General features: G+C 38.5%; 3 protein-coding genes across 22 annotated transcripts in view; 2 read left to right on the top strand and 1 right to left on the bottom strand.

Annotated features, from left to right (window-relative positions):
* The window catches only part of tnnt2e (troponin T2e, cardiac), a 25,972-nt gene extending 21,917 nt beyond the window's left edge, over window positions 1-4,055 (top strand). For 13 of the 16 annotated variants that reach the window (XM_028571111.1, XM_028571119.1, XM_028571124.1 and 10 more), the window contains one exon: window positions 2,546-2,702. In XM_028571111.1, coding sequence (XP_028426912.1) covers window positions 2,546-2,585 — 40 coding nt within the window. In that variant the 3' untranslated portion in view covers window positions 2,586-2,702. Of the gene's footprint in view, window positions 1-2,545 lie in introns of all 16 variants that reach the window. The other 3 variants (XM_028571109.1, XM_028571110.1, XM_028571125.1) reach the window with 1 other exon arrangement.
* Window positions 2,800-15,124, bottom strand: LOC114550383 (dynamin-1-like protein). 5 transcript variants are annotated; one of them, XM_028571107.1, is made up of 19 exons: window positions 14,385-14,968; window positions 13,837-13,978; window positions 13,271-13,317; window positions 13,116-13,187; window positions 11,889-11,975; window positions 11,368-11,529; window positions 11,044-11,165; window positions 10,531-10,662; window positions 10,047-10,253; window positions 9,713-9,833; window positions 9,353-9,508; window positions 9,161-9,250; window positions 8,931-9,023; window positions 8,195-8,248; window positions 7,821-7,892; window positions 6,336-6,467; window positions 6,140-6,249; window positions 3,643-3,802; window positions 2,800-3,554 (listed from the first exon to the last, which is right to left on the bottom strand). In XM_028571107.1, exons 1-19 carry the CDS (start codon window positions 14,484-14,486, stop codon window positions 3,498-3,500), a joined length of 2,118 nt encoding a protein of 705 aa, XP_028426908.1. In that variant the 5' UTR covers window positions 14,487-14,968; the 3' UTR covers window positions 2,800-3,497. The 5 variants fall into 5 exon arrangements, 2 of the variants coding, with proteins under 2 accessions (XP_028426908.1, XP_028426909.1); XR_003691691.1 differs by lacking the exon at window positions 2,800-3,554 and adding an exon at window positions 5,579-5,748 and having other exon boundaries at window positions 3,714-3,802; window positions 14,385-15,124; XR_003691690.1 differs by lacking the exon at window positions 2,800-3,554 and adding an exon at window positions 5,575-5,748 and having other exon boundaries at window positions 3,714-3,802; window positions 14,385-15,124.
* stmp1 (short transmembrane mitochondrial protein 1) lies at window positions 14,674-16,231 on the top strand. Its single transcript, XM_028571126.1, has 3 exons — window positions 14,674-14,890; window positions 15,092-15,145; window positions 15,647-16,231. Exons 1-3 carry the CDS (start codon window positions 14,876-14,878, stop codon window positions 15,716-15,718), a joined length of 141 nt encoding a protein of 46 aa, XP_028426927.1. The 5' UTR covers window positions 14,674-14,875; the 3' UTR covers window positions 15,719-16,231.
* The last annotated feature ends 99 nt before the right edge of the window (window positions 16,232-16,330 follow it).

Below are 16,330 nucleotides of genomic sequence, written 5' to 3' on the forward strand. Positions count from 1 at the left end.
CTATGGCTTTTTTATCACTTTATTCAACATACTATACTATGGCTTTTTTATCACTTTATTCAACATACTATACTATGGCTTTTTTATCACTTTATTCGACATACTATACTATGGCTTTTTTATCACTTTATTTGACATACTATACAATGGCTTTTTTATTACTTTATTCAACATACTATACTATGGCTTTTTTCGACATACTATACTATGGCTTTTTTCAACATGCTATACTATGGCTTTTTTATCACTGTATTCAACATACTATACTATGGCTTTTTTCTACATACTATACTATGGCTTTCAACATGCTATACTATATAGCTTTTTTATCACTTCATTCAACATGCTATACTATGGCTTTTTTATCACTGTATTTGACATACTATACTATGGCTTTTTTATCACTTTATTCGACATACTATACTATGGCTTTTTTATCACTTTATTCGACATACTATACTATGGCTTTTTTTATCACTTTATTCGACATACTATACTATGGCTTTTTTATCACTTTTTTTGACATACGTATAGTATGTCGAATAAAGTGATTAAAAAAGCCATAGTATATATGGCTGTATTATTACTTACTATACTATGACCTTTGTATGAAGTAATTGAATCATGACATTAGAATTTATTCAACTTAATTGTCAGTGCACAACAAAATGCAGTTCAACATTATTTTTTTAAGTTCAACAGTTAAAAAAGCCGTAAAGTGCAAAGTTATAATCAGAAAACACTGTATGAGCATCACAAACAGTATTAAGTTCATATATACATGCTAATAGTTTTACAGTATGAACACAGTAAGCAGTTCAGTTATAAGTATATAGTATATAGTCAGTGTAATTACAGGTCATACTACCAGTAGACTAAATACAGAATAAAGGTGACAGCTGAGGGGAAGTAGCTGTTCCTCAGCCTGCTGGTCCTGGAATGAAGAGTCGTGTAGCATCTCGCAGTTTTCACCACCCTCCGCAGTGGTTCCCGGTCCAGTTGTCATGTCCATGTCATACCATGGTGCAAAATATCACAAAAAATATGCCATAAAAACTCTGAAGTCATAGCATGGTACATCGAATATAGTCGCAGAAAGCCATAGTAAAGTATTTTGAAAAAGTGATGAAAAAGCCATAGTATAGTGTGTCGAATATAGTGATAAAAAAGCCATAGTATAGTCTGTCGAAAAAAACGTCATAGTATAGTATGTTGAATAAAGTGATCAAAAAGCCATAGTATATTATGTTGAATAAAGTGATAATAAAGCCATAGTATGTCGAAAAAAGTATAGTATGTCAAATGTAGTAATAATAAAGCCATAGTATAGTCCAATAATCATTTAAAACAAATAAAAATTCATATTACAGAATGTTGGAAAAAATCATAGTCATAGTATGTTGAGAAAAGTCATAGTATTTCTAAAAAAGTCGCAGTATAGCTGGTCAAAAATAGTCATAGTAAAAAAGTGATTAAAAAAAGCCATAGTATATTATTTAAAAAGAAATTAAGATTTTAGTCATAAAAAAGTGATTAAAAAAAGCCATAGTATATTATTTAAAAAGAAATTAAGATTTTAGTCATAAAAGTCACAGTATAGTAGGCTATGTCGAAAAAAGTGAAAAAGCCATAGTATAGAATGTTGAAAAAATCCTAATAGTATGTCGAAACAAATCATAAAAAGTCATTATAGAATGTTTAAAAAACAAATCATAAAAATGTTTTATGTAGGCTGTCGAAAGTCATAGTATGTGAAAGTCATGAAAACGTTATGGTAAAGTATTTCGAAATAGTCATAAAACAAAAGCCATGTGGTATGTTAAACAATCATGTCGGAAAAAGTAAGTCCTAAAAAAGGTCAGTTAAGTTTGTCTAATTGTTTTAGCATACAACCGGTTTGTACAAATGTACATATTGAAAACTGTGTTTAAGACTTAAATACTCTTTAAGGGATTTAATACTTTAAGATCCTATGTTTTAGACAGCCATGGAAAAGATAACTCAGTCGTATAAAGTGAATTTTTTTTTTTTTTTTGCCTAATGTAACACAAATTTTACATTTTTAAATGTAAACCAGTCTGAACCAACCCACCTTGAGAAACATTCTTAGTTACGTCAACATTTTAAGGCTGAAAGCCAGACAGCTGTTTTAAATCAGCTGGTTAAAGTTCACACTCTGCTTTTCAAATCAAATATCTGGTGGGTTACACTGAATGTATCCAATGTTATGGCCGAAGGTGAAAAAAAGGTAAGGCTGCTACTTAGGATGCAATCTGCTAGCTGTGTAAAGTTGTGTGCTTTGCCCTTTTCTAATAGCATGATGCTTTGGTGTTTGTCCTCTCCGTTTCAGTTTCTTAATGAATAACACTTTGACTATTTTATACAGTAACTTGTTAACATTTTAGGACTTGGGCAAAGAAAAAGGGTTTTGTAAAAATGTTTTTTTTCAAAACCATGTTGAATTGGGATAATTAGATTTGAGATGTTTGTATGCAGAAATTAAGTAATCAATATAAAGATTACTGATTTTTGTCTCATTCCACAGTGCCAAAGGAAGAGGCAAGGCCAAGGGCAGGGTGAGATAAATGTAAACATCAGCAACAGTTCTCCAAGGAAGCATCTGAAAATGAGCAGCAGTATTTACGTCCGTGACATTGTGCGCTTAAACAATGATTAAAAAAAAGTCTTGCTTTTAAGCTCAGCATTGCTTGTTTGCGTGGTTCAAGTTTAAAACTAGTGGATATGTTTCTCTTAATTTCTACCAATCCCATCAGTTTAAAAGCAAATAAATCCAGGTCATTCAACTGGCAATAAAATACCTAAATTTATTCTTCTGGGAACCATACACAAAAAAAACAACAGTGCACCATAAATTTTACATGTAGGCAGCGATATGTATATAATAGTACGATTTACTGCAGCAATCTGAAACATTATCCACACAATTACACAGGTATTCTGATAGCAATATAGTGCCAGGGTGATGGACTTTCTATACAGTACAGTGTGGTGACAACAGTGCAAAAAAAGTTGGAGTATGTACACAAGAGGACTAACATTTGCTGCAACTAGTGTATTTGAATTCTAATCCCTGCTGTATTGTTACACTATGACTTCTATGGTTCCAGACACATCACAGATACTCCTAACTAGAGTCCAAACACGATGTAATGATTTGTGGAGCTGCCAAAATGACTTCAAAACATTTTTCATTTTCATACTGGTTAACCACAGTCTGTTAAAAATGAAAAGTACGTTGCCTTTGGCTGCACAAAATCTTATTTTTAACATTAGCTAGAAGAAGTAGTGCATTTTCATGTATTCCAGGCAACACCACATTTTAAATAAACAATTACCTACTTTGAGCAGGGATCAGGACAGTGCATTTCCATGGTTACAAATCTAAACTTATTGTTCAGACATGATGAGTGCATAAAGCGTCAGTCCTTTCAGCATGAGGAGATAGCGGATCAGGTTCAGCTCCCTTTGTTGACTTTTCACCACATATGTGTTTCCCTGATCTCAGCAATCACCTGGCTAGCTTTTTGCAACGCCTGTGGACAAAATAAACAATGAAATGGCTGATAAAGGAACCTCAATTCATCATGGAGAGCTAGACCCCACAAGGTGGGAGTTTGTTACCTGTAGCATGTCTGCGGCCTCCTTGCGCCGCTGGGCCATGTCCTCTGATTCAGTCAGCAGATCGTTGAGGAGGCCAGATTTATACAGCTGGCCAACAAGCTCGCTCTGGAGGCTGTCCTTCACATGGTTGACCAGGAAGTGCATCACTGCCTTCGGCACACTGCGAGGGAGAGAGGAAACTGAGCAAACAGATGGTTGAGAACAAGAAGGCAAGATGGCCTGGTGATGGAGGGGGTCAAGTTTGACCCAGCAGGTGGTTGAGCTGTCGAAGTACGAGCTATTACTTAAATACAATACATTTCTCCCTATTGGGCTCTAGAGGGACCTACACTCCAACAATGTGGCAAAAAAAAAATCTAATTGGTATTTTATATTTCTTATTGTAAATAAATCCATTAAAATCTCAACAACAATGTGGTTGTTTGTCTCTCAATACTTTCTGACTTCCCTATCCTGTCTATGGCTGCAAGCCCCAAGAATCTTGGTTCCTTCTGACATTCATCTTTACAAACAGTTTTTAAATAGTTTATTCTTTTAAAAAGGCTCTGTAATTAACAGTAAGTAACTGCTGGGCCTTACACTTTATGGCAAAGGTTACTCAAACGAGTATTGACGGCAGCAGGATGCATGTGGTATTGACTCAAAATAAACTACAGTGCACATTAAAATGTAGGTCATGTTTGAGGAGGTCATAACGAGACAGCGTGCTCCAACCGAGTTTGCCTGTTGTATAATTATCGCGAGAATAGCCTGCAGGTGCTGGGAACGGTTATTTTCAACATGTACATTTCAACACTTGCTAAAGTGCACCTTTTTTATTTTTTTTTGATAACCAAGCCTACCAAGCAAACATGATAATTATTATAACACAATGCGCTCACGACGCTGAAGTTGGCATCCGATTCGCAGCTTCCGATTCGGCAGTTAAGGGGAAATTTATTAAATTATTAATTATCTCTAAAACACACTTTTAGATTTGTGAAAGCTTTATTGTCTTTATGAGAACACAATAAAAGTAGGTTTCACCGTTTTTTTCATATGTAGACCACATTGGACCAGGTCTAGATCCAAAACCGCAATACCTAGACTTGTCAAACCTAGACTAAATTATCACAGAGAGTCTAAGGAATCTTAAAAACACAGTTTGAGATTTGTGAAAGCTTCATTCTATTTGTGAAAAGGCAATAAAGGGAGATTTTTTTACACATAGACCACATTGGACCAGGTCTAGATCTCAAACTGTGTCTTTAAGACCCCTTAGACTCTCTGGGATAATTTAGTCCAGGTTTGACAAGTCTAGGTATTGTGGTTTTGGATCTAGACCTGGTCCAATTTGGTATATGTGTAAAAAAAAAACAGTATAATCTCCCTTTTAGCATTTTCACTAATAGAATAAAGCTTTCGCAAATCTCAAACTGTGTTTTTAAGACTCCTTAGACTCTGTGATAATTTAATCCAGGTTTGACAAGTCTAGGTATTGCGGTTTTGGATCTAGACCTGGTCCAATGTGGTCTACATATGAAAAAAACGGTGAAACCTACTTTTATTGTGTTCTCATAAAGCTTTCACAAATCTAAAAGTGTGTTTTAGAGATAATTAATAATTTATCGTGATGACTAACACTCATTCAATACAGTAATAGGTTAAAAAAACGGAGGATCAGCAATATAAATCGTGTTTCCCTGCTGCGAATCGGATGCCAACTTCAGCGTCGTAATACGCTCGGTGAGAAAGGCTCCAGCTGAAACCTAGCAGCATACATTGACCCAGCTAATTCTCGCCAGAAATGACAACACCCTATCGGCGTAAACTCAAACACAACAGCCTACTAATACATCACATGGAGGTTTTTAAAAGAAGTTGCTAACTGTAATTTTGTCTAATTTATAACAAAGAAACTTGAATTTATCAAATGATAGTTAACTGACTCACGTACTCGGTGGACACCACATGTCACAGGTGTTTTTCCTCTTCTTTTGCAGGTAATCATTCAAGACAATCTATTACTGTAGCTAGACCACACTGCCACCAGGTGGTCGGAAGTGGCATTACAAACGCCAGTGGAGATTATTAGCCAGGTTTCCGCGTTTTTTTCCTTCTTTGAAACTTGCATCAGAAAAAACATTGGTGTGTTATTTTAATTTAGTTCTTGGACAATAATGGAGCTTCATGGTAAAAAGGAATAAACTACATTTACATTACAAATTCATTGTTGGTCTTTTTATTTTTTAAGATTATCTTTTGGGCTTTTCCACCTTTCATTTTTGACAGGACAGCGAGGTGAGAAGTGGGAGAGAGAGGGGGAAGACATGCAGGAAATTGTCACAGGTTGGATTTGAACCCTGGACCTCTGCGTCCAGGCATAAACGTCTTAGTATATGTGTGCCTGCTCTACCACTGAGCCGACCCGTTCACCATTGTTGGTCTTTTCATGGCCTTAGTTGACAATACAAAATATAGAAAATCACAGACTTTAAAGAGGAGCTAGCTGGCTTACCTGTCCTGGATATTCTTGCGAACGATGAGGAAGTAAGACTTGATGAGGCGCTCGATGACCTCACAGTCCCGCTGCTCACGTGACGATAGCTTCCTGGCAACCGGCACGGGCTTAAGGGGAAAAGGGGGATGTTTTTTCACTGAAAAGTATGGTTATCTTTATAATGGGGCATGCTGATAGGCTTATGTTTAGTTACCACATCAAGCAGATTGACAACTCCTTTAAGGGGGCTTCCAGGTCCGGAGCCGGAGGCTTCCTCTCCTTTCTTCAACATCCCCCTCCAATTCCCTGTGCCGTCCTGCTCACCCTGGGGTCCTGTTGCTGGAGCCTGAGGAGCCAGGAACACGAAAAATGAAGATCAACAGTCATCACACCTCACAGTCCACCAAATGATTAGAACAGCACCCTTCTGTTATCATTAGAATTCACAGGGAGAGGATGGTTAAGGAATGGAGCATAATAACCTTGACCGGTTCAAATGAAATAGTGCAAACACAGGCCTGTACACAAAAAATGTATTAAAGGAAATTGAAAGTAAATAAATATTTAAAATCAAGTATAGTGCACTGACAAAATGAAATGTCTTTGTTTTGGAGCGGAAATTGGAAATACCCCTCCACTGCTCAGAGAAAGGAAGTTAACTCAACTATTAAAAGACTATGTTAAAGAGAAAACATGATAGGCAGTGCAGTAAAACAAAAAGTCTACAGCCATGCTACGGCTTTGTAACATTGTATTTCACAATGGTGCTTTGAGCTAAATGCTAACATCAACATGCTTACATTCTCACGATGGCAATGCTAACATGCAAGTGTAAAGCAGGTACAATAAGCTAACATTTGCCAATTAGCATTGAACACAAAGTACAGCAGAGGCTGACGGGATTGTCAGTTTTACAGATATTTGGTCATAAACTAAAGAATTGGACAAATTAAAATGTTCCACCTGATAATGGCAGTAGATGAAGTTAAGGGGTTTAAAGGTATTACAATTCATCTTGAAGGGAACATGCATGGCTGTACCAAAATAGTATGGCAATCAATCCAACTGTTGTTGAGACATTTAAAAAAAACCCACAAATGTCAACTTGATGGTGGCACGAGAGGAAATTTCAAGGATCACCAAAGCAAGTAGGACAAAACCTTCTTGCTTTGGTGATCCTTGAAATTTCCTCTCGGACCATGACCAAAATTTCATGGCAATCCATTCAATAGTTGTTGAAATATTTCAGTCTGGACCAAAGTGGTGGACTGACCAACTGATCGACATTGTCATCCCTTAAAAAAAAATCATTGTCCTAAAATATGCATTTACAGGCTTGGGTAGATGATGCACAGTGGTAGAACTTCCACTATCACATAACTACTATAAACTCAGTACAAAAAACAGGGCAACCAAAGTGTTAAGAGGTTGGAAAAGGAGACAGAGGAAGAGGAAGGCATTTTCTGGGAGACAGGTGAACCAACTTTGGGGACACAGACTCTGCAGGAAACAACGGTTGTTAGTGCACACAGGCTGAGGGAGAGCCAAACAAGAGCATGGTATCAGCAAACAAAGATCAGAGTGCATGCCAGCGGCCCATGCTCATCCATCCATCCATCCATCCATCAATCCATCAATCCATCAATCCATCAATCCATCCCAGCCCCGTACAGAGCCAGCGAGCTGCGTAAGTGCCCACCTTGGCACCATCCATGTCTGCTCCAGGCTCGCCAGAAACCACAGTTGGGCCAGCCGGGCCTTTGCCAACAGACTAGCAGAAATATGAGAGCAGGAATGGAGAGAGAGAGAGAAAAAAAACAACACTGAGGAGAAATGTGGAGAGACAGTCATTTGAGGGGAGGAGAGTAGACTTTTGAAGGAGATGAGGGATAAAATTCCTCGATGGAAACTATCCGAGGCATTCGGTTCACAGATCTTCATCCTGTAGTGCTATGTATGAGTGATTAACAATGCACAAGTCCAATTTATGCTGGAGACGCTGCAGACTGCCACCAAATATTAGAACACATGATCTACTGTTTTTATATTTTAAAATAAGGTTGTTTCTTCTACCTTATCCCTGGGCACGGCAGCAGGCAGCTCCCTCATCCTATTTCTCCTTTGCTCCTACAAATACACAAGAACACATGTTAGTACAAATGATTCAACACATCCAAGGAAAGTAGGTTAGATAACTCACTTAAAAACTCATACTGAAAGAAGTTAACCTCCTTCTTAAAGAAGACTAACAGACTTACGGCATAAAAGTTCTTGACATTCCTATGGAAGCAAATAAGTGCCGTAATAATTTAAATCTTATAAGAAGCTGAATACCTATTTGTGAACTTTAATTTGTGAACTTAAGTGGTTTAGATTCCCCTTTTAAAGAATTCCAGAAGGCATATTCAAGAGTCAAATATTTGAAAAGCTGTATGTTTAAGTTGGTTAAATTCAATTAATTTGTGATCTAAAAATTCAACTAGAACACAGTTTTTATTTTAAATATATTTGACCCTTGTTCTATTTAAATTTGTGAAACACAAAAACTTAAAATCAGGTTTTTATAATTGTAAAAGTTGAAATTATTACTTTAAATTGGTTAAATTAAGCAATTAGGTAGTTAAATATTTCAGCTTCTGTTTGCTTCCATAAATTCCGATTTAAAAGCATTTAATTATTTTTCTGAACCTAAAAATATTAATATATAATATCAGGCCTATAAATAAGCAATATCAGGTTCACACCCTTTCTTTCTTTAGTCTGCCAGAAAAATGTATGTATGTGAGAGTATTTTGTTACAAGTACAGACCTCTATATTGTTATTCATGACCCCACAGGCATCTGCAAAGTCTGGATGCTTGGTGTTGATGTAGGCCAGCTCTATTGCAACCAAGTTATGCACCTATGACAAGAAGAGACGACAACTTCAATTATCAAGCAAATGTTCTGATTCAGCTTCTTATTAAACATGGCAACCTCAAAGATAATGACTGCAGGCTGTGAAAGCACAAAGGCAAAACGAGATGAATGTGACGGTACCATCTCATTGGTGACAGGCAGTCTCTTCCTCAGGAGGCAAGTGACTACTTCCACAATGGCCTCATGCAGCTTGGGAAATCTCTGCAGCTCCTGCAGGACAAAACATTATCAATATGAATGCGTGTGTGTGTGTGTGTGTTTGTGTGTGAGGAAAAGATCAATACCTGCGAAGAAGTGAGCAGAGCTGATTACCTGTGTGCTGTAGTTGCTGCAGTGCTGGATGATCCTCTGCATCTCCTCGTGGACCAGCTCCACGCAACGCAAACTGGGCTCCTCCAGGCGTTTCACCTGCTTCTTCACCAACAGCTCGAAGGAAATCTCGGGCACAAACAGGGATGGACGTGGGCCCTGACGTAAGGGGAGGAGGGAGCTGCAGGTTAGCAATTATTACCCAGAGCAACTTGCGTGAAAGGGAGAAACAGAAGCAACAGAATAGACTGTATGTTACAAATTAAAGTTGCTTTGCGATAGCTCACTGAACTAAACGATGACAGGATAAACTTCAGTGCCCCTAATGATGTCACATTCACGGGATAATGCAGAAGCACTCACTGTTGCGTTCCTTATGGCGGTTAGGATGTCTATGGTGCTGAGTCCTCCCAAAGGATCCACAGACTCCAATGTTCTACCAAAAGTCTCATGGAATATGTAACAAATTCGGGCTCCACCGCACCTGAAAAACAGCAGCGCGGGTATATTAGCTGTGATGTGAACCCCCAGGCCTACTCTCCTGTCAGCTCTTCCTTCAAAGACTCTGTGCGTGCCTCAACTCATAAGTTGTATCGTTGTAAATGATGAAACCAATGCAGTTGTTTTGCTCATTTTCACTGCGCTGGATCAACAGCATCACCCTGTGGCTGAGCGGAGGAGAGGCGCCGGTACTCACAGCTCTGCCGTCTCGATGTATTTGGCTGTGCCCTCTATGGTGTTGCAGTATTCTGTGGCGAACTTGGTGATGAGCTGGAGCAAGGTGGCACTTTGGTCTTCCACAGGTTCGCCGTAGCTGCTGAGCAGGGACTGATACTGGGCTGCCAGGACGTTGATCCGTGTCTTCAGCTCAGGGAGGCAGTCTCGGATGTGATGCATCAGTAACCTGCCATTATGGAAGTAAAGGGCAGAGGGTTGAGCTTTTATGCACATATGTCAAATTATATTCTGAGCTGTGATTTGTCAAGCTAAACAGCTATTGTCTGCATGAAAGACTGTCTCTGATGGCTGTTTTTCTCTGCTGCAGTAATTAATAACTGCTTCTGGCTGATGCTGACATAACTTAAATGTTTCCTGGTAAAAGGTTACGTCCATACCTATACTATATGTGTGTTGCATCTTATTCTCACAGTTTTTAAGGTAGTATTTATAATCACGTTTACCTGTTAAGGGTTCGGGCCAGGTATTTGGTTCCGTTTCTGTTGGCGAGAGAGGGATACTTCTTCTGCAGGAAAGCATGTTCGTCACGAATGGCATCGGCCACAGACTTTTTATTGTTGATGTCTAGCTGGCTCCTTTAAATACAATACACCAAAAATGAGTCCTGGGCAATAAAGGGTATTTAAAATACATTTGAGGACATATGGACTTATAGCTTTCAATATATCATATCTTCTGCTGCCTAATGTAGTATATCATGATTATAGGACATATGTATGTATTATGTATGAATTGATTGTATCCGTTTTTGTACATAAAATAGTTCATTAAACTGACCTCAATGATAATGGATTTCGAGCAGGTATGAATTTTTTATAATGCTTAAACATCCCACAATGTATTCCTTATACTGATCTCTATTGAGCCTCTCATCTCTATCATTACACACTCATCTCTACTATTAGTGATGGATCATTTCATAGTATATTCAGTATGGTAAATATAGCTTTCCAGACCTGTTGACTACTCCGATGAGGCCCAGTTTGACAGGAATGACTCTGCCCATCAGTACGTCCATAGCATCAGTGCCGGCGTCCATCAGGTCCAGCTTAGTCACCACAGCCAGTGTCCTCCTGCCTGTCCAGTCACATTCATTCACAAAGATCATTATCACAAATATAGTTTTTACTGTACTAATATTAGTCATAATTTTACCATTTACTGTTTTTGTCACAATTGATGGTGAAAATTCAGCCAATAAAAGGTTGATTCACACTCAAAGCAATTAGATTATGATTATGGTTTTTGGGTAATGTTTTTTTTTTTTTTTTTTTTTTTACGTCGGGGTCGACCTCCCGGGCCACCTTGAGGGCCTCTGAGGTGGCCATGTCTGTGTTAGCCGCAGTGACAGCCAGGATGATGCAGTTGGGGTTGGAGATGTGCTTCAGGATTAGATCCTTTATCTGAACCTCGATGTCATTAGGCTGATCACCCACAGGCACCTGGAGGGGACAATACCAATTAAAAGAAAAGACACAGTACATCTCAGTTTGATTCATTAGAAACTACTTTAACACGTGTTCAACCAGAGGAGGGGGGGGGTGAGACTAATGATGGCAGAATCAAAGCCTGCATACACTTGGGCTTTGACAGGACTTAGTTTAGAAGTATCAAGAAAGAGTTACAAATTCTACAAATATCGAATACACAAAAGCATCGACCAATGAAAAGGCCTATCTGGTATATCATGTTTTTTTAGCCATTTTAGTGGGGGGTTTTAGGTGTTGTATAGCAAATGTCCCCAGGGGTACGAGATAATCAAAGTCTTGTCTTAGGGAGTAGGAAGTTCAGCATTTGTCACCTTAGTAATTCCCGGCAGATCCACCAGCGTGAGGTTGACAACGTGAGGAGAAAATATCTTCAGATGAATGGGATCATCGCTGATCCCCTGCAGAGGGACAAGAAAAAAATATAGACGTGTACTGTGTATATAACAGCTCAGCCACACAGACAAGTAAAAAATATGTTTCTAAAAAAGCCGTTTGGCAGAGTACAATCTGATGATTATATTATCATTATTATTATTAATAAAGGTAATATTTAAACCCTCATGTTGCTTTTTTGACACTGCTAATAGCCCCGTTTGTGCCTCATGTATTAGCGTTACATACCACAGAGCTTAGCATCCATGTATTTGGAGATGGACATGTAAATAACCTTAGGTTTTATAAAGCTAGATGAGAGCCAAGTCTTTTTTACATTTGCCCTCCTTTCAGCTTTCTGGAAGCATCTCCAAACCCTTCCAGCCCCAGTAGCCCTAAGCTACATGCCAATTTTTTTTGCTATAATTAATTAATAATTTCAATTTTCCACTGTGTCCTATCAATTAAAGTAGGAAAAGCCTCCAAAAATATCTTTAAAAAAAAAAAAAAAAAAAAAAAAAAAAAAGTTCCACTGTGGGCTCAAATTTGATAAACATACTGTATAAGCTCTGCTGTGAAACACAGTTTTCTTAGCTCATGGCTATATCCCTATATATATATAAGTCAAGTGTATGTTTTATAAATCCAGACAGCTAGCTAGACTATCTGTCCAATCTGAGTTTTCTGTTGCACGACTAAAACAACTTTTGAACGTACAAATGTTCCACCAAAACAAGTTGGCTATTTTGCAGAGGCACCATTGCTCCATGTGATGCTTAGTGCCGCCCAAGACAATTGTGATTGGTTTAAAGAAATGCCAAAAAACCAGAGCATGTTTGTCTGCCATCCCAGAATGCTATGTGGACTAGCCAGACCCAGCGCTGTGGAGGAGGGTCTGGCAATGCAAGACTAGTATGTATGCTTTCATGTCACTCTGTCTGAATTATTTTAATTCTCTGTAAATATTATGTGTTAGTCACGGGACTTCACTTAACATATCTCAATGAGTTTATAAGCAAACTGTATTTACTACTAGACACGTTTTATGAGGATCATATGCATTATAGATTTGTCTCCCATAAACAGCAATGCCCGTGCCCAAACATTTTGAGTTCCTCGTTTAACAGTATAGATGTAAACCCCTCCATCTTCCATCCATGTCTCACCTTATTATTGCCTGATATTCGTGCGGTTTCATTTTCAATTTCTTGCCTGATTTCTTCAAAATCTGTGAAGATCTGCAAAAAGAAAAAAGAAATAACATAAAGACAAGCAAGAGTCAAGCGTATTCATTAAATATTTGGTATCCTGAAGTTCATACCTGATTTTTTGTGTGCAAAAACTTGCCCCACTCATCACCTTCTCTGCCTGTGACACATAATAAAAAACAGTGTGGTTACAGTTATAGCATTGCATTCTCGAAAAAAGGAAGAAAAAAAACAGGTGTTAGCTATTACAACCTCAAAGACAACTACTAAGGCTAAGAAATGCAAGGTGGCTTTGAGGAGGAGGGAGCAGAACTATAAGAGGCTAATCTAGGTTATTGAATGTGAAGACACCTGTACAATGCACCTTTGTGAAGGCACAGTGCTTTTTCACTCCCTAGCATCTGAAAAATAATTAGAAACACAGTGACAGAGACAGAAATGTAAACCTGGTGCTTGTACACTGAGCACCAGCAATGTATAGGACTTTTTTCAAGCTGCACACAAAAAACAATAGACCTGTTCCCTACATGTGTGTTTATTAGCATAAAAGAACTTGAAATGTATGATGGTTTATTGCAAAAATCCAGACAGCATATAAAATAATTGAGGCAACAGTGGACTAATTAGTGGGTTCCTTGGTCTGAAACACTGCTGAGATTAGAGAGATTTTGGTGTTTACCACTGTCATCATTTTTCCTTGCATCTCCAGGATCTACATTGACCAGCTGGAGGATGAGAGGTCGCCTGGTTACGATACCAGTCCCACGGGGCAGCAGGTCCCTGCCCACCAGGCTTTCCAGCACTGAGCTCTTACCACTGCTCTGGAGACACAAAACACAGATAGACACATGAGTTGGATGAGGGATGAACCAAAGACTACATCTACTTTCTGATTAAACAGGTCCAGCAATGGCCTGGTTTTGGCTAACAGTGGTTAGTGTGTGTATGAGGCTCTTAAAATACCACTGAAGACGATCAAAATAGATTTCACTGCAGACTTTGCAAATGAGAATTTGCAGCAGTCCATCTCAACGTGGGCTTTTAGCGGAGACGCCTGCGTCTCTGTGTAGCCTCAACACATTTTGGTATCTGAATATTTATTCATATTAGATATTTATTCTAATAATGTTATCGGTAACTGTGCATGCATTATGGTAAAGCACGGTTATCTAGCTAGCATGACAGCCGCTGTATCACAGAAGTGCACACACAGTCAGAGCATTTTACCTGAGTCCCCACCACTGCTATCTGCGGCAGGTGTATGATATCCGCTCCCACTGTGTTGAATACATCTTGGAGCTTGTTTATTACGGGGATAAGAGCCTCCATGCTCGCGGTTTATGAATCAAATTATTAATAGAACTAGATATTTTCGATGGAGCCAAAGTCATTCAATGTCCCACTGACACCACCATTGCAACAACACCCATTGGATGGACGATACTTTGTATGGTGTTGGGAGTTGTAGTTCTACAACGGGGAACAGCTCGGAACAAGGACAACTCAGGCTGAGGAAAAGACTACAGTACTTGTGCTCTGAAAATAACGCGAGACACGAGCACGCGTATACGTACTGTTGATGACGGACCGTGACGGACTAGCTTCGTTAGCTATCTAGGTAGATTGGTTGATTTCCTCGTTCCAACCTTTATCTTAGCTACTGTCTGAGTTTAAGTCAGTAAGTCAGTCTGCTGTTGCCAACCATTCGTTATTCCATCATGCTACAGTTCCTGGTGAGTTAAACTGACGTTATCGTGCATGACATCGACGTTTACCAGGATGCTAAGAGATGCGAAACTAGCCTAACGTTAGCTAAAGTGTCAGCAAAACTTGCTGTCAAAACTCTTGACGGTGTTAATTGAAAGTCGCTGAAATTTAGGAGATGTTAAGTCATAAATCTTGGCCTTAAATTACATTTGTTGTTTGTCTTCCAGGCCGGCTTTACCTTGGGAAATGTTGTGGGGATGTATCTGGCTCAAAACTATGAGGTAAGTTCTATTTTTTTTTTACAAACATTCATAATTGGAATTCAACGAGTTATCTGCTGTTCTTACTGACCCATCTCTACCACGCCCTCCGCCGGACCCCCCCAAAAAAAACCAAAACATAAATAATAATAAAGCAGTCCTGCAATGAATCATACCTTCATGTATGTTATAATGTAAGTTTTAGTTGAAACTGTTTTAGAGAGTTGAGGATTCCACTTTATGACCAATCATAAGGCCATGCTCCTATACAGTTTATATATAGGTCTGACATATTAGGAACACGTGTCAGTAGAATGGAATAGGTTTTAAAGTTAAATCAGAACCTCTCTAAGCCAGTAGCAACAAAAATGGAACATGGTAACCTTTATGTAGGTAAAGGATTTATTGCAGGACTGTTTCAGTAGACTGCATTAGTTTTAGCCAGATGCACCTAATAAACTGGCAACTGTATAAGTGCATCAGATTGTATTGACAGCACTGTTTTTTTTTTTTTTTTTCTAGGTTCCCAACATAGCCAAGAAAATCGAAGCCTTTAAGAAAGACGTGGAGGCCAAAAAGAAGCCCCCAGAGTGAGCGAAGCGGGACCATGTTGCAAGCATGAACAGATGCCCTCTGAAGAAACTATTTATTTGACAGTGTTATGGTACAATGAGTGTACATTTGATAGATGGACTGATATGGTAAAATATGTATGAGAATATCAACAGTGCCTGGAACCGTATTTGTTTCTTTCCATAGTTTTATAGGCATGTTCTCATTGTAGCCTATTTTTATAAGATAAATTGTGCAAAGACTGGATTTAAAGAATATTACGACTGACTAATGGGATCACTTTAAAGTCCAGTATCACAGCACTGTTGGCTGTCCTTTTTTCAGATGCACTGGGGTGTTTTAACATACAGCCGTTTATCTTCACATTAAGTACATATCATGTTCTCTAAAGTGAATATTAACAGAGCATGCAATTGCTCTCTTCTATTGTATTCTATAAGCTTCCAGTGTATCAATAATTGCCAAATTTTGACATTCGTGCAAACAATTCTGAATCATTCAGCTTACAATAAAGTTGCTGTTTATGAATTTAAAGTCTTTGCTTCATGAATGAAGATTTCCTGGCACAATTTTGCACTCCTGTAAGTTTGTGGAAGAAAAACGAAACCTATCTGCATTGCACTGGTTACACAA

This window comes from Perca flavescens, chromosome 23 (genome assembly GCF_004354835.1).
Source record: "Perca flavescens isolate YP-PL-M2 chromosome 23, PFLA_1.0, whole genome shotgun sequence".
Classification (NCBI taxonomy): domain Eukaryota; kingdom Metazoa; phylum Chordata; class Actinopteri; order Perciformes; family Percidae; genus Perca; species Perca flavescens.